The sequence below is a fragment of the Hyperolius riggenbachi genome, chromosome 9 (genome assembly GCF_040937935.1).
Source record: "Hyperolius riggenbachi isolate aHypRig1 chromosome 9, aHypRig1.pri, whole genome shotgun sequence".
NCBI classification, from domain to species: Eukaryota; Metazoa; Chordata; class Amphibia; order Anura; family Hyperoliidae; genus Hyperolius; species Hyperolius riggenbachi.
Genome location: NC_090654.1, coordinates 98,451,765 through 98,477,660, shown reverse-complemented (window position 1 = coordinate 98,477,660; position 25,896 = coordinate 98,451,765). Strand labels below are relative to the sequence as shown.

Genomic DNA, 25,896 nt, shown 5'->3' with positions numbered 1-25,896 from the left:
TCTTTTTGTAGCCTAAGCCTGCTTTAAATTTCTCAATAACTTGATCCCTGACCCGTCTTGTGTGTTCTTTGAACTTCACGGTGTTGTTGCTCCCTATATTCTCTTAGACAACCTCTGAGGCCCTCACAGAGCAGCTGTATTTGTACTGATATTAGATTACACACAGGCGCACTCTATTTAGTCATTAGCACTCATCCGGCAATGTCTATAGGCAACTGACTGCACTCAGATCAAAGGGGGGGGCGAATAATTATGCACACACCACTTTGCAGTTATTTATTTGTAAAAAAATGTTTGGAATCATGTATGATTTTCATTCCACTTCCCATGTGTACACCACTTTGTGTTGGTCTTTCATGTGGAATTCCAATAAAATTGATTCATGTTTGTGGCAGTAATATGACAAAATGTGGAAAACTTCAAGGGGGCCGTATACTTTTGCAACCCACTGCATTTTTTATTGGTTCATTTTTGTGGGCTAAGCACAGCTATTACTGTATATATAATTTATGATGACTATTATCTGAGAAATAGAACAGCAGCACTGTACACAGTTATTAGACAGCAATCGCCGCTGGGAGAAGGCTGAGTGGAGCTTCCTGCGCACGATCTCCTGCTAGCCCCATAGAAGGCCGTTCACACCGATCGGTCTTGGGGCTGCCGCCGCGTCCATGCCAATCGGCGTGGTGCGGTCAGCAAGAAGTTAATCTATGGAACAAGAATCGAGATCTTTTCATTATGTATTCAATCGATCTTTACTCGATCTAATTATTCAGGGTGTTTACTTTATGATCGGGAAATAGCATCCGATCAATTAAAGGTTGAAAATGGAACAAAAATCAGCCCTAGTGTCTGGGCAAAAAAAAAAAAATCAATTCATTTATTTTGATTAATTGATTCTAAGAAATCGATAGGCCTATAATAGCCCAGTGTATGGCCAGTATTAGTTTGCACTGAAAACAATTCAATTTGTTAAAGGAAAAAAAATAAAGTAACATCTTTAAATAGTAGATTGCCTGACAAGAGCTGCTGATTCTACCTGACACAACAGGGGGATGTAACAAAAGAAAGAAAAAAAATCAAACTTGTGAATATCAACTGAATGTTACTCTGTGATTTATAGTGTTTCCAGTGGAAGAAATTAGATTCTGGGCAATATTTGAAAGCATATTACAAGCAAGAGAAAATCTGTGTGCAAGGTCACCGACAATATGTGATAGAACTAAGGGGATGCTTTTTTTTTTTTTTTTTAGCACATCTACTTTAAAGTTTATCCTCCCAAAATTTTGATTATTAGTTAAAGGAGAATGGGAACTATGTCATAACCCATGCTGTTCACATATTTCATGCAGCCAGTCCAGAGAAATTCCCCTCGGAAGAGTCAGTCATGTGACGCAGAGGTCTGTGCACAAAGTATAGAGCTGCCAGGACAGTAAGGGCTTATTTCCATTTAACCACTTGATGACCCAGCCTTTACCCCCCCCCCCCCCCCCTTAAGGACCAGCGCTGTTTTCGCTGATCTGTGCTGGGTGGGCTCTACAGCCCTCAGCACAGATCAAACACCAGGCAGAGCGACCAGATCGCCCCCCTTTTTTCCCCACTAGGAAGGTGATGTGCTGGGGGGGGTCTGATCGCTCCTGCCTGTGTGTGGCTGGCGGGGAGGGGGGGGCACCTCAAAGCCCCCTCCACCGCAGGATTCCCCCTCTCCCTCTCCTCCCTCCTTTCCCCGGAGATCGGAGGCTGCACAGGAACGGATCTGTCCTGTGCAGCCTCTAACAGGCTCCTGCCTGTCATGTGACAGCAATCCCCGGCCGCTGATTGGCCAGGGATCGCTGATCTGGTACAACGCTGCTACTGTTAGCAGCGTTGTACAAAATGTAAACAAAGCGGATTATTTCCGCTTGTGTTTACATTTAGCCTGCGAGCCGTGATCGGCGGCCCGCAGGCTATTCACAGAGCCCCCCGCCGTGAATTGACAGGAAGCAGCCGCTCACGCGAGCGGCTGCTTCCTGATTAATTAGCCTGCGATGCAGATCTGCGTCGCTGGTCCTGCAGCTGCCACTTTGCCGACGCGTGTTATGAGTGCGCGGTCGGCAAGTGGTTAAGCAACACAGGAGCCTTGCGTCAGCGCAGTTCTACGTTGCAAGTGACTCCCCGGGGGCAACGCTTGCGCTCCCATTCATTGTAATGAATGGGATCACGGGCGCAATTTACCCAAAATGCAGGTAACTATGTGCTGTGATTCAGTGGTAAATCACGGTGTATGTATGGAAACATCAGAGAGTGCAGTCTATGCACTTTCTAAAGTCCCTGCGATCGCATTTCCATAAGTGTTGCTGAAAGTGCACAAATGGAAAGGAGCCCTAAGGGCTAGTTCACACTGGGCGATTTTTCAGTGATTTGCTGATCACTGGCAATCAGCAAAATGCTGCTGCTAATACAAGTCAATGGTAGTGTTCACACTGTAGCGATCACCAGTGATTAGCGATTTGCTGATAGTGCATGCAGCATTTTTGGAGCGATTGCATTTCATTGTTATAGGATCACAAAACCAGGGCTGTGGAATCGGTACAAAAATCTTTCGACTCCAACTCAGACTCCACAATGGTTAATTTGCATATATTCAGCAGTGGTGCTCTGGGAGACATCCCGAGCTCACTCCAACCTGAATTATCGCAAATTCTTTCTGTTTTAGGAAAGCAAATTTTTGTTTTTCTCCACAGTTTATGAAAGCACCGACTCCAGGTACCCAAAATGGATCAGACTCCGACTCCTTAGTCTAATACGTACCAGGGCTGTGGATTTTGTACAAAATCATCCGACTCCTCAGTTTATGAAAACACCGACTCAGACTCCGGGTACCCAAATTTGCTCCGACTTCACAGCCCTGCACAAAATGCATCCTAAATCACTCCTAAATCGCTTTCCTGTTTAGTGAAAAAACAGCTTTTTGCTGATCACTGGCGATCAGTAAAACGATACCAAAGCGCCGAGTGTGAACTAGCCCTAAGAGTTTCTTCCTCTGCAAAAAGCCATCACTTGACCCAACCCACCTACTCCCTCCTGTTGGCAAACTAGTGGAGTACTCCCTTATAGAGAGGAGGAGCAATCAGATCCCTGGTGACTGTGGTGCTGCTCTAAAGGTTAATATAAGTGTGGCTGTAAAATAGGATAGGGTGAGTCGCATACCCATACGGGTCACCCAGCCACCACACAAGATAAAAACACTCTACAACCAGTAAGCACGGTCTCACTACATCGAGGCCCATATGCAATTATTTTTTTCTCCTGAGATATCTCCTAGGAGTTAACTTTCATATTCTCTTTAAAATTACTTTTAATAATTTTATAATTGAAAAAGTACTTAAAAGTTGGTGAAAAAGGTACATTCAAAATTATTTTGAGTATTTTCTTGCTTCCTGGTGGTTTAAAAGGCAATTTATGACAAGGTGTGAAAACATCACCTAGGAAAAAACGAAGGAGAAATAGTGAATTGCATATGGGCCAGTGTGCTCTGGCCTGTCTTTCTATCCTGTTGGCTAATTCAGCTGTATGTTCACAGTAAACCACTGAGTGGTGTGCTCTCAGCTCTTCCCTGGGACTGATGGTAGGTTACTGTACTACAAACCCAGCAAGCCGGGTAATAAAAAAAAATTAGTGCAAAAATAGTTTGTGCACAACTTTGCAAACTATCATATTCCAGACAAGGTGGAATAAACACATGCCAGTCTAAACCAGGTATAGTGAGGTATAGGTATATAATCCATCTGTGGATTATGCCCCCTTTGTATCTCATTCTCCCTTGTACCTTTTGTGTCCTCTATGCCCCTTTGTATTCCCCTGTATCCTCCATTTGTTCCCGTGTCCTCCCCTGCATGGGCACAGTACAGGGGAGTTCCCGACATTGCGGCGGGTTGGAGGTTCGTATTGACAGGAACTCCCTGCATTTGGACTGTAAGTACAGTCCATAAAATACAGGACGTACCTAACGAGAGAGAGAGAGAAGCTTCTGGATCCTCCAGAGGCTTCCCACGCTGTCCATTACTGCCCGGGACACTCCTTAACATCAGGGCCGTGCTCCTGTTCTGGCAGGAGGATGGCAGCACCTGCGCAGCTCCAGCTTACTGCACAGGCGTGGCTGCTCTGGAAGAGAAGTGCAGCTCTGGAGTACTAACCGAAAAGCCCTTGATGCTAATCTTCGGGGGGTAACCACGCCTGGCGACAGAGACCGGAGGACGGCGCCTCTGTAGGATTAAGAGGCTTCCCCTTTTTAGGCAAGTATTTATTTTTGTACTCGTTTGCTTCCGGTAAACTTCAAATTACATGTGTTTAGAATTTGAACCTGGCATAGATTGAGAGCGCCACAGAAGACAATGGTGCTATATATCAATCAATATCAGTTACTTCCTGTATAGGAAAAAAGGCTTCCTGTGGGTAATTTAATAAAAAAAAAAAAAAAACACTTAGCCATGGCGCATATAAAATACTATACAGAGTTTTATTTGAAAGATGCTTCATTCAAAAGACTCAACAAGTATATGACTTTGGTCCTGCACCTCTCATCTATACACTCCATCATCCAAAAGTATATTGATTAGACAATTTAAAGCGCATTCTTAACCTAAAGAGAGCAGAGGAGGCCTTTTTCTTTTGGGAGGATCAATCAAAACAAACAGGTGCGTTGCTAAGGGAAACAGAGGTGCTGCCCACAGTAACCAATCTGATGCCACTTGTCATTTTCAGAGCGGCACCATAAAAATGCCAGTCTGATCAGATTTCCTGTTTTGACCAACAGACATTTTAAGGAGGTTCAGCATTACTCTTTCTTAGTAGGCCTGTTAGCATATATACTGGTCCACTGACAAGATGGCTACCTCTACAGCATATAGGTAAAGCATGCACTTTAACAGCTGTGCATTGATTGCTAGTCCCACTTCAAAGAATATTTAAAAATAATGCAGAAATACATATTCCAAGGTGTTCAATCATACAGAAATATAAAAAAAATCTAATTAAAAAGAATGTATAATAGTTAATGAAAATATAGATATATATTTATATATAGAACGTTACTGATGCTATAATGGCTCGAAACAAAGGCGTCATTGTGACAAACACTAAACACTTCCTCCAGTATATCAGTTATGTCAGAGGTGATGGTGAGGACTCAGGTAGGTATAGGTGGTAAAGTAGAGATGAGTATAAAAAAAAAAAAAAAAAAAAAAGGAAAGGGGAGAGGTTGAATAAAAAAAAACAAAAAAAAAAAAACACCAAGCACCATTATTTATTAAAACTATTGGCAGGTCACCCATGGTAGATCAGGATTATATCTGACTAAAGATACGCATTGTCTCCCAAAACAACCACTCTGGATCATTTTGGCTGACAGTCTAGTAATGATCACTGTATAGTGGGTGGAGCTTAGCAGCATGTTCTGTTCTGTGGAGGGGGGAGGGGAAAGAATGAGTGGGAGGGACTGTGCAGTCCATCAATTAATATCTAGCTTGGCATATCATCAAAGGGGAGGCAACCAATAGTGAAGTCACTAGTAAATAGATTTTCATACAAAACTTTCATGAAGTATGAAAAATCTAAAGGTGGGTACATAGTTGAAACGTAGCATCACTTCAATTGTGTTGATGGGCAGTGAAAGACCAAGTGTTACTTACAGAACCTCTATTCTGTCCAGTACAGAAAACAAAACAAAAATCAGCAATGCAGTTAGCAAGGCCGGTTGTGCTTTAATAATAATAGTGCAGTCCTTATATCTGCCTCAATCCCTTCCTGTCCATTTGGTATGTATTCAAATCTTTACAGTCTAACAACATAAAGCTATTCAGCATGCTGTAAGACCTCTGTGTCTACTCTACAGGTTTCCTTTACTTAGAAATGCAGTATCTGAACACGATATAGGTAAGAAAGAGGCAAGAAGGCACTCTGGGGTTCACTTATCAAGACGGGTGAAAAAAAACACTAAGGGCTGAAACCCACTAGAACGATTTTTTTGAGTGTTTAGGGAGCGATTCAAAACGCTAGCGATTTAGTGTGTCTGCAATGTAAATATATAAACGCCGCTGTAATCGCTCGTCAAAACCTACACAGAGCGATTTTGCTAGCAATTTTAAATTACTGCACACTGTATAAAACATTAAAATTGAAAAGACCAATCAGAATTAAAAACGCTATTCGCTACACAATCGCTCCTGGCCGCAATAGCAGCATAGGGGGCGATACACAGGCTGGGAACGCGAACAATCACTCACGTTCCCATGCCTGTCGGCCGGTGACGGCCAAACCGGAAGTGTACGCCGGCGGGTCCTGGGCCATCGGAGCGGGGCTACGAGGGCACCGATCGTCTGCAGGGGGCTGAGGGAAGCCCCAGGTGAGTTCATCTCATTTTTTGACTTTAGGTTATCTTTAAAATGGCTACAAAAAAAAAAAAAAAAAAAAAAAAAAAAAAAAAAAAAAATCGCCAGAAAATGCTCATGAAATTGCTTACAAATCGCTCATTAAAAACGTTAGTAATTGCAATTAGCGATAGCGTTTTGTAGTGGGTTCCAGGCCTAAGGCAGGTGCCAGAGCAACCAATCAATTTTCAGCTGGAAAAGGGATCTCACTGGTTGTTCTGTGCAACATTTGCTCTAGTTTCTTTTGAACCTGTCTGGATAAATGACCCTGCCTTAGCCTTAGCAAAATGGTGTAGCTCTGGCCCTGGAGCAGAAGTGGGCGGGAGAACCCGGGACAAGTAATCCCAGTACATCCGATCAAAATGAAGAGAACTTAAAACGGACCTGAACCCAGAACTCTTTCTCATTAAATGCTCCCAGTGAATGGAAGAGTTTGTATCGGGCGGCGTATATCGTTTACCAGTGTTTGCATGAATGCAGCGTTCCGATCCAGATTTTCACCATCATTCCTGGCGACCCTGGATGCTACACGCGGCATCCAGGGTCGATTACCACCAGGTCTTCGCACCCCCCCTGCGGGAACGAAAAACGACGATCGCAACGGGAATCCGCTGAAAGACCCTGAACCAGACACCGAACGGGACACCCCTGGAAGCCAGGCAGAAGCCTGTGTGAACCGGCCCTTAGGCCATTACTTATCTTAGTTTTTGAATGAGTGGGGGAAGGTTAGAATGAAGGTTTTAATTATGGGTTGTGCAGTGGCTGGGTGTGGGAGGGATTCATGTTAGATTTCTCCTGCTTGACTATAATCTGAAAAGGGTTTGTGCTGAAGGTTACTAAAGGCTCATACACACGGGGTACGGCCGTCGCCGCAACCACGTGGCACGCGCGTGTTGCGGCGACGGTTCGCCCGTGTGTATGACGCGCGCGCCCCGAACTGTCGCCCGTCGGAGCTGTCACCAGGCGATTGACATGTTCAATCGCCGGCTACAGCCGTCGCCGCAACCTCGCCGGAACTGTCCCCACACACGGCACACGGCGACAGCTACCCACACACGGCACACGGAGCTTCCAGCGGGGGGGAGGAACCTCGGCGACAGCTTCCGCCGCATCGCTAATCCCTCTGCTGCAGTGTGGATGCAGAGGGACTTGGTGACAAGCTGTCGACGAACTGTCGCGCACACGCTCCCGTGTGCAGCGACAGCTACAATTGTCCCCCCGTGATTACTTAGCTTAAGTTATACCTGGCAGATGTGCAGGTTCTAATTTCTAAATTATGCATATGGAGGGACGGGTTTCTACTGTTGCTGGAAAGAAAAGGCAGAAAATGTCCCCCCAAAAGATTGAAAGAATATGCCAACTTAACACAAATATTAAATCAGACGCAGATTACTCTCTGAGCAACAATACAATGAATGCATTACAGGCTGCTCCCCGAGAGACCTGCAACCCTCCTTAAAGGGAACCTAAACTGAGAGGGATATGGTTCTTTTCTTTTAAACAATACCAGTTGCCTGGCAGTCCTGCTGATCTCTTTGGCTGCAGTAGTGGCTGAATCAGACCTGAAACAAGCATGCAGCTAATCCAGTCTGACTTCAGTCAGAGCACCTGACCTGCATGCTTGTTCAGGGGCTGTGGCTGAAAGCATTAAAGACACAGGATCAGAAGGAAAGCCAGGCAACTGGTATTTTAAAAGGAAAAATCTATATCCTTCTCAGTTTAGGTTCCCTTTAACTACATATTGTTTCCATACATTTTACATACTGTGCACATTATAAACTAGTGTCTATGTGCTCTACCAACTTCTCTATGCCTCTCTTCGCAAAACCTCCACCACTTCCTGGTTCCGTGTAAAGGTTGTACTGTACGTACATATCTGTGATCTGTTATTAAGTCTGATCAGTGTCCAGGAAACAAGGGATACACTAAGGAACAGAAATGTTCCAGCAGACAGTGGTGATGAGAGAGTAATATAGATCACAGCTATATGACAGATATTTGAAGTGGCCCACAGCCTGCTGTGGATGGAACGCATTTACCATATATACTCTCTTATAAGCCGACCCGCATATAAGCCGAGGTACCCACTTTTCCCACAGAAACCAGGAAAAAGTGATTGACTCGCATATAAGCCCTCTACCCAGTATAGCCCCCTCCACAGAAGCCAGATGTGCCCCCAGGACAAGTTAGCACCCCTCCCCATAGCCAGATGTACCCCAAGGCTGATACAGCTGTGTCTTTAGACGCCACTAGATGCTGTCACAGATATGAGAGACAGCGATTGCCACAAAGGAAGAACACCCGATCATTGCACCGCTGACCTGTTGCTTGCACGCTCCGCTCCACAAGCCAGGGGACACAGGAAGTCTTGAGCAGTGCACTCTGCATATCATGTTGCAGGCAATTGGGGGCCACGGACACAGCAGGGAGCCAGCTGTTAAGAGCAGGATCACTAGTGCACAATCCTTAAACTCCTCTGCCAGTAACAAAACCTGCTCCACCATTCGTTCTGCTCCACTGACTGGCATATAAGCAGAGAGGGTAACTTTTTGGCACATTGCTGAAAAATTAGGCTTATACGTGAGTATATACAGTAACTGGAAGTCGGGGACTCATTTCATTGCAGGAATCAAAATTCATGTGTTAAAAGAGCATTCATCAGGAGGCAAACTGATTTAATACATGTATACTGAGTATAATTATTTTTCATTTCTTCTTACTTCTATTTCAGGTTAGACTCATATCCCACAATCTGTACTAGCTAGCATAGACCTAAAACATATAAATGAATCCCTGTATTGCAAACAGGGAAAATAATTACATTTTGTACCAGACACTACACTGAAATATACAGTCAACAGCAACCAACATTTTTATGGCTTATTTTACTAAACTTTGTATTTTGACTTTTTTTTTTCTTTTTTTCTTAAGGACTTTGATATAATAAGAGTAGAAGACTGCAGCTACAGAGCAGGACCTCCACGAGTCAGCAGGCTTCTCAATGACAATTTAACGGCTGGCTTCTAAAACTATCACTCCGATAGAAACAAAAGCAGAGAAGACTTTACTCCTAAGATGCCACCTTCTCGAGTCCAGGTCACCAAGCTTGAATTTGAGCATTGCAATGGTTCTATCACAGCTTGAATGTCTGCCATACATTTTTAGCACATTTCTGACAATCCTTTAAAGAGACTGAGCGGAAGCTGTGGGTATGCATATAAGCATACCCACAGCTATTTAGTAAAGCGGGATCCCTCACCAGCCCCTTTAGTAAGCGCTTCTGCTGCCCAGGTGGCCACTAAAAGTTACATTGAAAGATGCGACTCGGAACTAAAGTCATGCTGTCCTCTGGAACAGGAAACCTGTGTGTCGTCTGTGCATGCTTCCTGGTTTCTTCCCTCTCAAGCGGTTCATGAGCGGAGAAGCCAGGATGGATGGAGAAGCCAGGAAGCCTGCGCAGACACGACGCGCAGGCTTCCTGTTCCAGAGGACAGTGCAACTTTGGCTCAGTGTCGCTTCTTTCAATGTCATTTATAGCAGCCACCATATGCATACCCATGGATTCTGCTCAGTGTACCTTTAAAGCAGAGGTGTCAAACTCAATTACTTCAAAATGTAAAACAGTCTTATGGTGGCCATACATGGTACAATAAAAACGTTCAATTATCCCGTTTATTCGACCTAAATGGTCGAATCGAATGAAAGTTGAAAATAATTTTTTTTCCGATCAAGAAATTCGAACAATTATCCCGTTTTTTCGAGAAAAACCAGAACGGACCTGCTGGAAACATCTTTATATTCGATCTAACAGAATAATCGAACTAAATTATCTAATCGAAAAAAAACACCTTAAGTCTTAGCTATTTTAAATTAAGCATTTATCGAACAGTCTAAGTGGCATGTCTATAGCGGCCATGAGGCGTCCTCTCCTCCCCCTTCTGCAGAGTAGCCAGGTGGATCAGTTTAATATTTGCCTGCTCCAGTGCTGCTTTGGGTCTTTTCTGAACTTCCTGACAGCCACACACTATGTTGCATACCTCTGGCTCCTGAGGCATGTCATGTAATTGGGAGAAGGAGCTATGTTAGCACAGAATGTGTGACTGCCAGGAAGAGCAGACGAGACAATGCATTGCTGGAGCAGGTGAATATTCCACTATGCTACTCTATGTGCTAGCTGGGAAGGTGTGGTGGTTTTATCAACCACTGGGAAGGGGGGGGGGGGGGGGGCGTGGAGTTTGGTTCCAAAGAGAGGGCTCCATTCTAATTTTCTATGCGTTGTTGCTGCATCCCGGCTCGTACTGACACAGTGTTTTAGTCAGAGACACTGTCACTGGTGTCAGAAACCCTGTCACTGGTGTGCTCATCTGGATGTGAAGGCAGTATGCTGTCCTTTTACTGCTTACAGTGATGGACATTTTAAGCTCTCAGGACCGCATAAAATGACAAGGAGAGTCACATTTGGCCCATGGGCCTTAATTTTGACACCTGCGCCTTAAAGGATTTGGTTCAAAGGAATCAAATGATTACCTTTAAACAAAATGACCGTTACAAACACTGCAGGTGCCTTCTTAAACTGCACATGTACACCAACATACATTTCAAAGATCAACACAAAGATGAACAGATATGCATACATCAAGGTACACCTCTCACACCAAAAAATAGTCATCTGTTTAATATTGTACGCAAAACTGCCTTGCCTCAGAGGTGGACTTCTAAATCTCCTCTATTCAAATGCAAAAATATTTTTTTTCTCCTAAATCCACTTGGGCCTTTTCAAAGGAGGTTTCTCATACTGTACACCATTTGTAAAGCTCTGCAAAAATGAACATGATCAAAAAAAAAAACAAAAAAAAAAACAAAGATGCCATTTTCTGGCCTAAAAACAAACCTTAAAAATTCTTTACAAGCAAATCAGTCGCTGCCCAATTTCAACCCACACAAAAGCTGTTGTAGCTCAGCTGGATCATCAGACTCAAAACGTAATTAGTGACTAAACGGAAAATGTGTACAGGAAGAATACAAACAGGCAATAACACGACTTTGTACTAGTTGGATTTAGGTGTGCACATTCATTGCAGTGCAAAAAAACCCCAAAGCAATGTGGGTCATTTGTCCTTGCCACTTCTAGAATGACTCCATGGTTCCACTTGCACCAAGACTGATCACTGGAATGGTTTTATTTATATCAACCCAGGAAAACAAGAATATCAACTAGAAGAGATGATCCAATATAATGTCTGTGAAACCCAGCCAGACGAGAGCGTGCGTTAATGAAAACATATCTTCAAGAAAGGTGCCTCAAAGTCTATCTTCTGCAAAACATTTATTGGTCATACTCATTGTTGAAGCCTGGAGGCTCAAGGGGAAAGAAGTGGATGTTAGGTTTCAAATTTGGAGATTGGAAATTCAAAAAGTAACAAAGTCCTTGCCTTCTGTTCCTCCTCATAACCTGCCTGCTGTATAGGAGAATCATTTGGGTGATTTTTTTTCTGTGTCTATATACTTTTGTCCATGTCTCTTAAGATTTATTGAAAGCGGACAATACAGCCCAGGTCATTTCCACTGCATTGGTTTTGGAGGCTTCAACATCAGGATCCAGATCTAGGAGGTCTTTGGATCGGTTCATGGCCACATCATATCTGTCATCGGGTAGAGAAGAAAAGGCATTCTCCAGGACATCAGATGCATGGGCCAGTATCAGCAATGCCAGTGTCCTTTTGTCCATGCGATGTGGGTCATTAACCCATTTTTCTAGTACACATTCTTGCAGTTTCTTCACCAGCCTCTGCTTCTCGGTGGTGTTGGTGACAGGGTGGGTGGTCATGTCAAACAGCAAGAAGTTCTGCTTCTCTGTGGTCAGAATTCCTTTCTCCACCAAGCTCTTGGCTATGCGTTCACGAACATTGCGAAGCTGAAACTGAAGCTTGAATGGATTCCAAGTCTCACCTGAAAAGAACAAGAAAGAAAACGTCTTGATGTTTCAAAAGACAAATTTGTCAAATTTAAAAAAAATACCATCAGACTAATCAAATATTGTGGCCCTCATTTAAGGACGAGATGACCTCTGCAAGTTCTGGAACAAAAAAAATTGTCATACAGTTTTCACTAGGTAAACTCATATACTTTATACTACCAAAGTTCACTGCGGGGTCATTTTGAACTCACTGTGTGAAGATAAAGTGAACCTTTAGTGGAAAGATTATGAAGGAGGTTACCATATTTATTATCTTTTAAACAGCGCCATTGCCTGGCTCTCCTATTGACTATTTGGGTCCAGTGTTGTCTGAATTACACACCAAGCCTTCACATCCCTCTCTGCAGCAGGGGTGTTAAACTCAAATACAAAGTGGGTCAAAATTGAACACTGGGACCAAGTTGCAGGCCAACCTTAGTGTCTAGTGGCCTCCTCCCTCAAAGTTTCCCGATGTCTAATGGCCTCCCTCTCTATCCCCTATACAGTTCACTAGTATCTAGTGCCCCCCCCCATACATTTTCCTGGTGTCTATCAGTCCCTTACCCAATCCTTAACAGTTCCCTAGTGGTACCCCCACAAACCCCTATACCAGGGCTGGGCAAACTTTGTGCGGCCCAGGTCGCATGCTGCGAACCACAGGCCATATTCCTTAAAATTTCTCCACTCCCTCCCTCCCTCCTTGCAGAGTCGCAATCAGGCGGTAACAGGGGGACTTAAAACTCACCTTACTTGCCTATTCCAGCGTGTCATCTCAATGGCAACAGGGCATCACATGACTCACTGTCATGACGTTGCCAGCGTAATAAGGGGAAGGAGAGGAATCGGCTGGCCGGATGTACAGCGTATGTGGGCCATAGTTTTCCCAGCGCTGCCCTATACAGTTCCTTGATGTCTAGTGCCCCCCCTCCTTCCCATATGGCTTATTTGGTGATCGAAGGCTTCACCCCCAATATACCTAATGTGGGCCAAACATTGTACAAAGTGTGGAAACCACTTGGGGGCCAAATTTGATGGGTCTGTGGACCAAAGTTTGACATGTATGTTCCACAGGGCCAATTTAAAATGGCAAGGTTTTGGGGATATACTGATCCTTGGGATACTTCAAAATAACTTTTGTAGCAGTTACCGCTAAAATTATAGCAGACCATGGGGGATGGGGACTATTTCTTCAAATTACTGGTGGTACCCAGTGATAAGGCTATAGGCCTTAAAGTGCACTACTATCCAGAATATTCCATGGAGATGTCAGATTGTGTACTTCTTATGAATCCTTATGACCTGGGGCTGGCATTGGTACACATTTTTTCTGAATTTGCAGGATTTCAGGGCGTTTGTCAATAGTTGTAGCACACCCTCAATATAGCTCCTAAAAGGACATGTGTCTTGACCTTGCACACAGCCATATGGTACCAGCTGAAAGCACACCACCACCACTCTAAAAAGAAAGGACCGTGGGTAAAAAAAAAAAAACACATACAGGATTAACAGTCACAGCAGGAAAAGGAGGTCAACTCTAACGCTCCTAAAATAAAGAACAGTTTGCCCATATTAAATTCTTTCTATGACAGGAACTATAAGTTCCCAATTAAGTCATACAGATATGAGGAAGTAGTATCAGAAATCAGTCACCAGACATTACCAGTGAGCAACTCTATCCAGCTCTGTACAGTTTCTGCAGGTTCTGTGGCTTTGATGTGCTTCAGAGTTTCATCCAATAGAACATCACCTGTTGGGGCCTCACTCTTCAACAGAACCTGTGAATGGAATAGAAATAGATTGATAAAATGAAAGCCACACTTAGAGATCACTGTTATATATACAGTCCGCAGTGCTCGGATATGGAACACAAAATATGAATGGGCTAAATAATCAGGTGGATCGGATTATCTCTTGTTGTACTCTGTATACTGCACAACCTCATCATACTGACCCACCTAGACAACTGAACCAATCTTTGTGGTGGTTATCTCAGAGTACCTTTTAATGTAAGCTGATGAAAATAGACACTGGAGGTTTATAATCATGCAGGTACTCCTCCTGACTGCTTTTAATAGCAGTCAAGTGCTTTACATTTTTTACCCACGGAGTACTTTTGCTCCTTATTAACCTCCTTGGCAGTCAGGGCTGTGGAGTCAGGTACAAAAATCCTCCGACTCCTCAGGTTAGTATTCCACCGACTCCTAATTTGCATGTTGATTTAAAGTATGTAACATAAAATGCTCTCTTAACTGCCAACGCTTAGGAATTTTAAAAGTACTGAACAGAGGGATATGGAGGCTGCCGTATTTTATTCCCTTTTAAAGAGACTCTGAAGCCTACCAAAAAAACACAGATTTTTACTTTAAAAACCTGTTTAATATAATTGCCCTACCTGAAACACCACATCCCCGCGGGTGAAAACTCCATAAATCACCCCAAACTCCCTGGGGCACATTGAGGGGCTCCTTCCTTGCAGGCAGAGCTTTGGGCTGTAGCTCTGCCTCTACTCCAGTCAATCGGCGCTGATCACCGCCTCCGCCCGCCTTCCTTCACTGAGAGGGGCGGGGAGAGGCAGAGATACGCGTGGATTGACGCGCATGGAGGCAGAGCTACAGCCCAAAGCTCTGCCTCCCCGGGCACTGCGGGCAGCAAAATCCGCGACCAGGAAAGCCGTGGATTTTTGCCCAGGGAGTTTGAGGTGATTTATGGAGTTTTCATCTGCGGGGATGTAGCGTTTTAGGTGGGGCAATTATGTTAAACAGGTTTTTAAAGTAAAAACCTGTTTTTTTTCTAGGCTTCAGAGTCTCTCTATACAATACCAGTTACCTGGCTATCCAGCTGATCTTCTGCCTGCAATATAGACTTAGCCCTCGATCACATCATACACGCTTCCGTGCTCATTTGAAAGCGCGTATGACATGGTAACGTGCAAGAACAGCAGAAGGGTATAGACAGCCCTTCTGCCGTTCACATCAAATGCACTGGGCAGCAGTACGATGTGCTTGCGTACTGCTGCATGTATTCTGCCCGCAAGCACAGAACTGACCCATTCACTATCAATGGATGAGATTAGCAGTGCAGCGGGTAGCAGCGCATATGGCATAGGATCGTACGCGTTGCTTTCCGATCGCACGACCATCTGTGCTGCAGAGATGTGAACAAGGCCTAAAACTAGTCCTTGGTAAGATTACTTGTAGAAGGTACAAACAGGAACAAAGAATATCTATCAGGCAATGTGACTGTGGGTACATGTAAGAGTGATGTGCAGGTACACATTTTTCATAGACAATCTGAACCAGGTTTATGGCTGATTCATGGAAGCAGACCTATTGTTAAGAGCCTGTGCTTTCAAATGAGCTTATCTGCCATCTCTGTCGTGGCAGTCAAGTGACAGGGCAGAGATCAAATTACAACTTGTGATTAGACACAAATGAGGGGAATTTAACAGGCCAAACTCTCTAAATACATATAAGGTATATTTTTATGTTTGCATTCTGTCCTGTGCAAGAGTTCAGGTCCACTTAAGGCTAATTAGCCCAAGCCTTATAAGGGTTTTAACTTAAGCCTTCCTCTGGATCAGTATGGATATCTGAGGGTGCAGGACAATGTTGTACCATATTCACTAGTTGAACTCTATGGGCAATGGCCCTTATCCGATTCACATTTTCATCTAAGTTTTCTCCTAGGAGATACATTTTCATCTTATGTTTAAAATAGCTTTTCACACTCTGCAACTGAAAAAAGTACCAAAAAGTAGTGTAGGTGAAAAGGCACGGTCAAAATCATTCTGAGTATTTTCTTGCTTGCTGGTGGCTAAAAAGTCATTTTATTGATAACATTTTAAAATGTTAAACTAGCACCTAGGAAAAAACTTAAAGGAGAACTGTAGTGAGAGGTATATGGAGGCTGCCATATTGATTTTCTTTTAAACAATACCAGTTGCCTGGCAGCCCTGCTGGTCCATTTGCCTGCAGTAGTGTGAATCACACCAGAAACATGCATGCAGCTAATCTTGTCAGATCTGACAATAATGTCAGAAACCCCTAATCTGCTGCATGCTTGTTCAGGGTCTATGGCTAAAAGTATTAGAGGCAGAGGGTCATCAGGATAGCCAGGCAACTGGTATTGCTTAAAAGGAAATAAATATGGCAGCCTCCATATACCTCTCACTACAGTTCTCCTTTAAGAGAAAAAGCGAATTGGGCCCACTGTCTTTTCAACCCAACTATACACGAAGAAGAGAATGCCACTGAACAAAGGTATTTAACTTCCAGCACTTTCTATGCATGCACACGCACTCTACTGATTAGCAGTTAACCACTTCACTGACCTTTATTGTAAAAGGAAAACAAATTACATAGCTTGCTAACAAAAGGTTGGGTGTAATTGTGGTCTGCATGCCTTTAAACAGTATGGCAAACATGGCTAAATACCTGGACTGACGTCATTGCAACACACCTCAGTATTACCCGAGAGCTCAGCTCTTCCCTATAGGTCAAAAGTTACAACACTGCCACCAAGTGACACCATGGGCCATATGCAATTCACGTTTTCACCTGAGTTTTCTCCTAGGTGAAATTTTCAAACTTCTCAATAAAATGCCTTTTAACCACTTCGGGACCACAGTCTTTTCGCCCCTTAAGGACCAGAGCCTTTTTCTCCATTCAGACCACTGCAGCTTTCACGGTTTATTGCTCGGTCATACAACCTACCACCTAAATGAATTTTACCTCCTTTTCTTGTCACTAATACAGCTTTCTTTTGATGCTATTTGATTGCTGCTGCGAGTTTTACTTTTTATTATATTCATCAAAAAAGACATGAATTTTGTCAAAAAAATGACTTTTTTAACTTTCTGTGCTGACATTTTTCAAATAAAGTAAAATTTCCTATACATTTGAGCGCGAAAGTTATTCTGCTACATGTCTTTGATAAAAAAAAAAACATTCAGTGTATATTTATTGGATTGGGTAAAAGTTATAGCGTTTACAAACTATGGTGCCAAAAGTGAATTTTCCCATTTTCAAGCATCTCTGACTTTTCTGCGCACCTGTCATGTTTCATGAGGGGCTAAAATTCCAGGATAGTACAAATACCCCCCAAATGACCCCATTTTGGAAAGAAGACATCCCAAAGTATTCAGTGAGAGGCATGGTGAGTTCATAGAAGATTTTATTTTTTGTCACAAGTTAGCGGAAAATGACAGTTTGTGACAAAAAAAAAAAAAAAAAAAAAAGTTTCCATTTCTTCTAACTTGCGACAAAAAAAAATGAAATCTGCCACGGACTCACTATGCTCCTCTCTGAATACCTTGAAGTGTCTACTTTCCAGAATGGGGTCATTTGTGGGGTGTGTTTACTGTCCTGGCATTTGGGGGGTGCTAAATTGTAAGCACCCCTGTAAAGCCTAAAGATGCTCATTGGACTTTGGGCCCCTTAGCGCAGTTAGGCCGCAAAAAAGTGCCACACATGTGGTATTGCCGTACTCAGGAAAAGTAGTATAATGTGTTTTGGGGTGTATTTTTACACATACCCATGCTGGGTGGGAGAAATATCTCTGTAAATGACAAATTTTTTATTTTTTTTACACACAATTGTCTATTTATAGAGATATTTCTCCCACTCAGCATGGGTATGTGGAAAAATACACCCCAAAACACATTATACTACTTCTCCTGAGTACGGCGATACCACATGTGTGGCACTTTTTTGCACCCTAACTGCGCTAAGGGGCCCAAAGTCCAATGAGTACCTTTAGGATTTCACAGGTCATTTTGAGAAATTTCGTTTCAAGACTACTCCTCACGGTTTAGGGCCCCTAAAATGCCAGGACAGTATAGGAACCCCACAAATTACCCCATTTTAGAAAGAAGACACCCCAAGGTATTCCGTTAGATGTATGGTGAGTTCATAGAAGATTTTTTTTTTTTGTCACAAGTTAGCGGAAATTGATTTTAATTGTTTTTTTTCACAAAGTGTCATTTTCCGCTAACTTGTGACAAAAAATAAAATCTTCTATGAACTCGCCATTCTCCTAACGGAATACCTTGGGCTGTCTTCTTTCTAAAATGGAGTCATTTGTGGGGTTCCTATACTGCCCTGGCATTTTAGGGGCCCTAAACCGTGAGGAGTAGTCTTGAAACCAAATGTGGCAAAATGACCTGTGAAATCCTAAAGGTACTCATTGGACTTTGGGCCCCTTAGCGCACTTAGGGTGCAAAAAAGTGCCACACATGTGGTACCGCCGTACTCAGGAGAAGTAGTATAATGTGTTTTGGGGTGTATTTTTACACATACCCATGCTGGGTGGGAGAAATATCTCTGTAAATGACAATTATTTGATTTTTTTTACACACAATTGTCCATTTACAGAGAGATTTCTCCCACCCAGCATGGGTATGTATAAAAATACACCCCAAAACACATTATACTACTTCTTCTGAGTACGGCGATACCACATGTGTGACACTTTTTTGCAACCTAGGTGCGCTAAGGGGCCTAACGTCCTATTCACAGGTCATTTTGAGGCATTTGGATTCTAGACTACTCCTCACGGTTTAGGGCCCCTAAAATGCCAGGGCAGTATAGGAACCCCACAAGTGACCCCATTTTAGAAAGAAGACACCCCAAGGTATTCTGTTAGGAGTATGGTGAGTTCATAGAAGATTTTTTTTTTGTCACAAGTTAGCGGAAAATGACACTTTGTGAAAAAAAAAACAATACATATCAATTTCCGCTAACTTGTGACAAAAAATAAAATCTTCTATGAACTCATCATACACCTAAAAGAATACCTTGGGGTGTCTTCTTTCTAAAATGGGGTCACTTGTGGGGTTCCTATACTGCCCTGGCATTTTAGGGGCCCTAAACCGTGAGGAGTAGTCTTGAACCCAAATGTCTCAAAATGACCTGTGAAATCCTAAAGGTACTCATTGGACTTTGGGCCCCTTAGCACAGTTAGGCTGCAAAAAAGTGTCACACATGTGGTATCGCCGTACTCAGAAGAAGTAGTATAATGTGTTTTGTGGTGTATTTTTACATATAACCATGCTGGGTGGGAGAAATATCTCTGTAAATGACACATTTTTTTATTTGTTTTACACACAATTGTCCATTTACAGAGAGATTTCTCCCACCCAGCATGGGTATGTGTAAAAATACACCACAAAACACATTATACTACTTCTCCTGAGTATGGCGATACCACATGTGTGACACTTTTTTGCAGCCTAGGTGCGCTAAGGGGCCCAACGTCCTATTCACAGGTCATTTTGAGGCATTTGTTTTCTAGACTACTCCTCACGGTTTAGGGCCCCTAAAATGCCAGGGCAGTATAGGAACCCCACAAGTGACCCCATTTTAGAAAGAAGACACCCCAAGGTATTCCGTTAGGGGTATGGTGAGTTCATAGAAGATTTTATTTTTTCTCACAAGTTAGTGAAAAATGACACTTTGTGAAAAAAACAATAACAATCCAATTTCCGCTAACTTTTGACAAAAAATAAAATATTCTATGAACTCATCATACACCTAACAGAATACCTTGGGGTGTCTTCTTTCTAAAATGGGGTCACTTGTGGGGTTCCTATACTGCCCTGGCATTTTACGGGCCCAAAACTGTGAGTAGTCTGGAAACCAAATTTCTCAAAATGACTGTTCAGGGGTATAAGCATCTGCAAATTTTGATGACAGGTGGTCTATGAGGGGGCAAATTTTGTGGAATCGGTCATAAGCAGGGTGGCCTCTTAGATGACAGGATGTATTGGGCCTGATCTGATGGATAGGAGTGCTAGGGGGGTGACAGGAGGTGATTGATGGGTGTCTCAGGGGGCGGTTAGAGGGGAAAATAGATGCAATCAATGCACTGGGGAGGTGATCGGAAGGGGGTCTGAGGGGGATCTGAGGGTTTGGCCGAGTGATCAGGAGCCCACACGGGGCAAATTAGGGCCTGATCTGATGGGTAGGTGTGCTAGGGGGTGACAGGAGGTGATTGATGGGTGTCTCAAGGTGTGATTAGAGGGGGGAAATAGATGCAAGCAATGCACTGGCGAGGTGATCAGGGCTGGGGTCTGAGGGCGTTCTGAGGTGTGGGCGGGTGATTGGGTGCCCGCAAGGGGCAGATTAGGGTCTAATCTGATGGGTAACAGTGACAGGTGGTGATAGGGGGTGATTGATGGGTAATTAGTGGGTGTTTAGAGGAGAGAATAGATGTAAACAATGGATTTGGGAGGTGATCTGATGTCGGATCTGCGGGCGATCTATTGGTGTGGGTGGGTGATCAGATTGCCCGCAAGGGGCAGGTCAGGGGCTGATTGATGGGTGGCAGTGACAGGGGGTGATTGATGGGTGGCAGTGACAGGGGGTGATTGATGGGTGATTGACAGGTAATCAGTGGGTTATTACAGGGGAGAACAGATGTAAATATTGCACGGGCGAATTGATAAGGGGGGGGGGTCTGAGGGCAATCTGAGCGTGTGGGCAGGTGATTGGGTGCCCGCAAGGGGCAGATTAGGGTCTAATCTGATGGGTAACAGTGACAGGTGGTGATAGGGGGTGATTGATGGGTAATTAGTGGGTGTTTAGAGGAGAGAATAGATGTAAACAATGGATTTGGGAGGTGATCTGATGTCGGATCTGCGGGCGATCTATTGGTGTGGGTGGGTGATCAGATTGCCCGCAAGGGGCAGGTCAGGGGCTGATTGATGGGTGGCAGTGACAGGGGGTGATTGATGGGTGGCAGTGACAGGGGGTGATTGATGGGTGATTGACAGGTAATCAGTGGGTTATTACAGGGGAGAACAGATGTAAATATTGCACGGGAGAATTGATAAGGGGGGGGGGTCTGAGGGCAATCTGAGCGTGTGGGCAGGTGATTGGGTGCCCGCAAGGGGCAGATTAGGGTCTAATCTGATGGGTAACAGTGACAGGTGGTGATAGGGGGTGATTGATGGGTAATTAGTGGGTGTTTAGAGGAGAGAATAGATGTAAACAATGGATTTGGGAGGTGATCTGATGTCGGATCTGCGGGCGATCTATTGGTGTGGGTGGGTGATCAGATTGCCCGCAAGGGGCAGGTCAGGGGCTGATTGATGGGTGGCAGTGACAGGGGGTGATTGATGGGTGGCAGTGACAGGGGGTGATTGATGGGTGATTGACAGGTAATCAGTGGGTTATTACAGGGGAGAACAGATGTAAATATTGCACGGGCGAATTGATAAGGGGGGGGGGGGGGTCTGAGGGCAATCTGAGCGTGTGGGCAGGTGATTGGGTGCCCGCAAGGGGCAGATTAGGGTCTAATCTGATGGGTAACAGTGACAGGTGGTGATAGGGGGTGATTGATGGGTAATTAGTGGGTGTTTAGAGGAGAGAATAGATGTAAACAATGGATTTGGGAGGTGATCTGATGTCGGATCTGCGGGCGATCTATTGGTGTGGGGGGGTGATCAGATTGCCCGCAAGGGGCAGATCAGGGGCTGATTGATGGGTGGCAGTGACAGGGGGTGATTGACGGGTGATTGACAGGTGATTGACAGGTGATTGACAGGTGATCAGGGGGGATAGATGCATACAGTACACGGGGGGGGGGGGGGGGTCTGGGGGGGGGTCTGGGGAGAATCTGAGGGGTGGGGGGGTGATCAGGAGGGAGTAGGGGGCAGATTAGGGACTTAAAAAAAAAATAGCGTTGACAGATAGTGACAGGGAGTGATTGATGGGTGATTAGGGGGGTGACTGGGTGCAAACAGTGGTCTGGGGGGTGAGCAGGGGGGGGTCTGAGGGGTGCTGTGGGCGATCAGGGGGCAGGGGGGGGGAAATCAGTGTGCTTGGGTGCAGACTAGGGTGGCTGCAGCCTGCCCTGGTGGTCCCTCGGACACTGGGACCACCAGGGCAGGAGGCAGCCAGTATAATAGGCTTTGTATACATTACAAAGCCTATTATACACTGTTGCAGCGGCGATCCGGATGCCAGTAACCCGCCGGCGCTTCCGAACGGCCGGCGGGTTACGGCGAACGGGGGGCGGAGCCAGTCCCCGGCGGCTGATCGCGTCACGAATGACGCGATCGCCGCATAGCCACTCCCGCAGCCGCCCCCGCCGATGGGCGTATTGCGGTCGTTTGGGACCGGTCTTTGCCGCCGCCCATCGGCTGGGGGCGGTCGTCAAGTGGTTAAACCATCAGCAAGCAAACGAATACTCAAAATAATTTTGATAGCACTTTTGTCACCTACATTCTGGTACTTTTTCAATTGCAGAGTGCTAATAAGTTATTATAAATCGAAGATTAAAAATTTTCTCCTGGGAAAAAAATCAGGAGAAAAAGTGAATTGCATATGGGACCATGTGAGCAGAACTAGGCAACCTGAGGCTGTTCAGCTGCGGTGGAACCACAAGGCCCTGTTATACTTTGCAAACCCTTTCCCTTTAGTAAATAGCCTGGTAGTTTCAAGGGAGTTTTGCTGTGGATTACTAGTGGTAAGTGGGGATGATCAATGAGATGCAAATGCTTCTGAAATTATGCTATTTTTTTATGCAAATAAATTCAGTTTGAAAATGGACCAGTCAATTTAAACCCAGGTTTAAATGGATTGGTCAATTTTTAAACTGCATATTGTTGCATAAAAAAATGTGCATAACTTTGCATCAACTCAGAAGAATTTGCATATCTTTGATCATCCCCAGTGGTAAGGTCTTAGCGCCATGCCTACAGATTTAAAGAGAAGCCGAAGCGAGAAGTTAATGGAGGCTGCCATGTTTATTTCCTTTTAAAGAGTAACTGTCAGGCTGCAGAAGCTAATTTAAACCTCTATTCTCCTGTGTTAAACAGTTTAGAAGGAAGCTCAAAAGCCATTAGTGAAGATAAACATTTCAGTTACCTTTGATGTGTGCTTATCTTAAAGTCTGTTATAGACCCATAAAGACGCAAGCCGCAGCTAAACTGCAAAGCATTCTGGGGCCCTCCCCTCGGCTGCTGGTACAGGAGCTTCTAATCAGTCCAGCGCGAAGCACTGATAAATCTCGGGCAGACTACACTGCAGGAGTCAGCTATTGTTCCTAGCCACATGCAGGGCCGGCCTTAGGTTTCACAGCGCCCTGAGCGTAACCAGATTTTGGTGCCCCCCCCCCCCCATTCATCCTCTTTGCGCGCGCACACACACACCCATGTGCAAGATTCACTTTAGTGTATCTAGGCAGATCCCCCCCCTTTAGTGTATATATTAGGCAGATCCCCCCTTAGTGTATATATAATATATACACTAAGGGCGGGATCTGCCTATATATACACTAAAGGGGGATCTGACTACTACATATACAAGACTAGTAACCTATATACACTAAGGGGGAAATATATATATATATATATATATATATATATATATATATTAAAGGGGGGATCTGCCTACAAGACTAGTAGCCTATCCCCCACCTTGGTGTTTATTGTAGGCAGATCCCCCCTTTAGTGTGTTTGTGTAATATATATATATATATATATATATATATATATATATATATATATATATATATATATATATATATATATATATATATATATATATATATATATATATATATATATATATATATATATCCCTCCATAGTGTGTATATGTAAGCTTAGGCTACTACTAGTTCCCCTCTTAGTTAGGCAGCAAATTCCCCCTTACCAAACCCCCCACCCCACCTTCTCCTTATACTAGTACAGTGTAGGTAGCCGGGTTAGGGATGGGATCAAGGAGAGCCTTACTTGGTGAGTGCACGAGAGAGTGCATGCTGAGAGGAGAAGATGGCCAGGTGGTCTCTCACAGAGGAGAGGACACAGTCACACGGCAGGGCAGGGCAGGGCGGCTGGCATACATGCTGCTGCGCGCTTCAGCGCCCCTGGCTCCATCCATTCTATCACGGGGCCGGGAGCTGGGTGGAGTCTCACACTGACTCCAAGAGGCAGCGCCGCATGGTCTTCGCCCCCATCAACCCCAGCGCGGCACCAGGGGGCGGAGCCAGAGGGGAACATAATCGAAGAAGCCGGAGCCCGCAGCCGCCGCAGCACAAAATAAAAATATGCGGCAGGAGCGCGGCGCCCCCCTGGAAGCCAGCGGCCCGGCGCCCTGTGCGATCGCTCCGGTCGCACAGGCCAAAGGCCGGCCGTGGCCACATGGCTCATTAATATTCACTGCACACCGTGTTGTTCAAGAACGAGCTTATCTGTGATCAGAAGCAGGCAGGACATGACGACACATTTGGCTTCACAAACATGGAGCCTGCCATGAGCTGTCAGGAGCATCTATCTCTGCATATACTATATACAAAATCTGTGAAATCCAAACGTGGACAGTGAAATGCATATGTAATGTAAGTACAGCCAATCTTTAGCTACTGATATATGTGTTTATTTTCTCTGAGACCCTATACCTAACAGCTCCTCTTTAAGCAATACCAGTTGCCTGGAATCCTGCTGGTCTATTTGGCTTCAGTAGTGTCTGAATAACAAAAGAAACAAGCATGTAGCTAATCTTGTCAGATCTGACAAAGTCAGAAACACCTGATCCGCTGCATGTTTGTTCAGGGTCTATGACTAAAAGTATTAGAGGCAGAGGATCAGCAGGATAGCCAGACAACTGGTATTGCTTAAAAGGAAGTAAATATGGCAGCCTCCATATCCTCACTTAAGGTGTCCGAAGGCTTATACACTCACTAGTTTAAAATGGTCAGCCTCTGCCGACAACCACCACCTCTACCGATACAGCATGTGTACAGCAGCCCTTGACAGCTGCCTGGACATCGATCTGCCCGGCAGATCCATGCACCCAAGCAATGGCAGATAGCTTTGTTCTCTGTGCCCGCCCTGCCCACTGCATGACGTTGCACCTGTGCTGTTCCATCACCCCCACTCCACCCAGCGTTGCAACAGAACGTTTTAGCCTGCAAGCCAACTACGAATCTGTAACAGCCTCTGCCCAATGCCGCCCAAGGGATCAAATCCTAATCAGACATCCATCTAGCCGTGTGTACTGGCCTTTAGGCACTTATTAAAGGACATCATCCACAAGAGGTCAGCGCTCACAGTTAAATACACAGGAAATTTAAACACCAGTTCACCTCCTCTTACACCTTAGAATTAAATATTTCCAAGAGGTTTTCTCCCAAGGAGAACTCTTCTTTGTTATACCACCTCAAAGAAAACTCCACATAGTATAATACCGCTTAAAAAATATTTATTAAAACATCCAATTGCACTCACGTATTCCAGCAGGCTAGTCCCGCTGTCCCCTGATGAGTCACTGAGTGACAAAATCGATAGGGTGGAGCCTGATGCGGAAGCGGAACTAGTGTGTACACGGAGTGGCGTGGAGACAGCGAGATGGACCACGGAAGTGAATCCCCAGCATACTGAGCGCGCGGCGGTGTTGGATGTGAGCCCAACGTCACTGGAGCCTGCCAGCCTTGGCCACCAATACGGGGGAGAGCCCGTCTAAAAACTATGAGCGCTTTCTAACTGCTGGAATACGGGAGTGCAATTGGATGTTTTAATAAATATTTTTTA

The 25,896-nt window shown here is 44.6% G+C and overlaps 1 protein-coding gene and 1 long non-coding RNA gene across 3 annotated transcripts in view; one reads left to right on the top strand and one right to left on the bottom strand.

Annotated features, from left to right (window-relative positions):
- LOC137532587 (uncharacterized) overlaps positions 1-25,688 on the top strand; it is a 94,156-nt gene extending 68,468 nt beyond the window's left edge. Inside the window, exons 2-3 of the long non-coding RNA XR_011023957.1 lie at positions 9,339-9,503; positions 25,603-25,688. This is a non-coding gene — a long non-coding RNA (uncharacterized lncRNA). The remainder of the gene's footprint in view (positions 1-9,338; positions 9,504-25,602) is intronic.
- GOLPH3L (golgi phosphoprotein 3 like) overlaps positions 11,567-25,896 on the bottom strand; it is a 102,576-nt gene continuing 88,246 nt past the window's right edge. For both annotated transcript variants that reach the window (XM_068253252.1, XM_068253253.1), the window contains exons 4-5: positions 14,024-14,138; positions 11,567-12,356 (exon numbers count right to left, since the gene is read on the bottom strand). In XM_068253252.1, the coding sequence (XP_068109353.1) occupies positions 11,929-12,356; positions 14,024-14,138 (543 nt within the window). In that variant the 3' untranslated portion in view covers positions 11,567-11,928. The remainder of the gene's footprint in view (positions 12,357-14,023; positions 14,139-25,896) is intronic.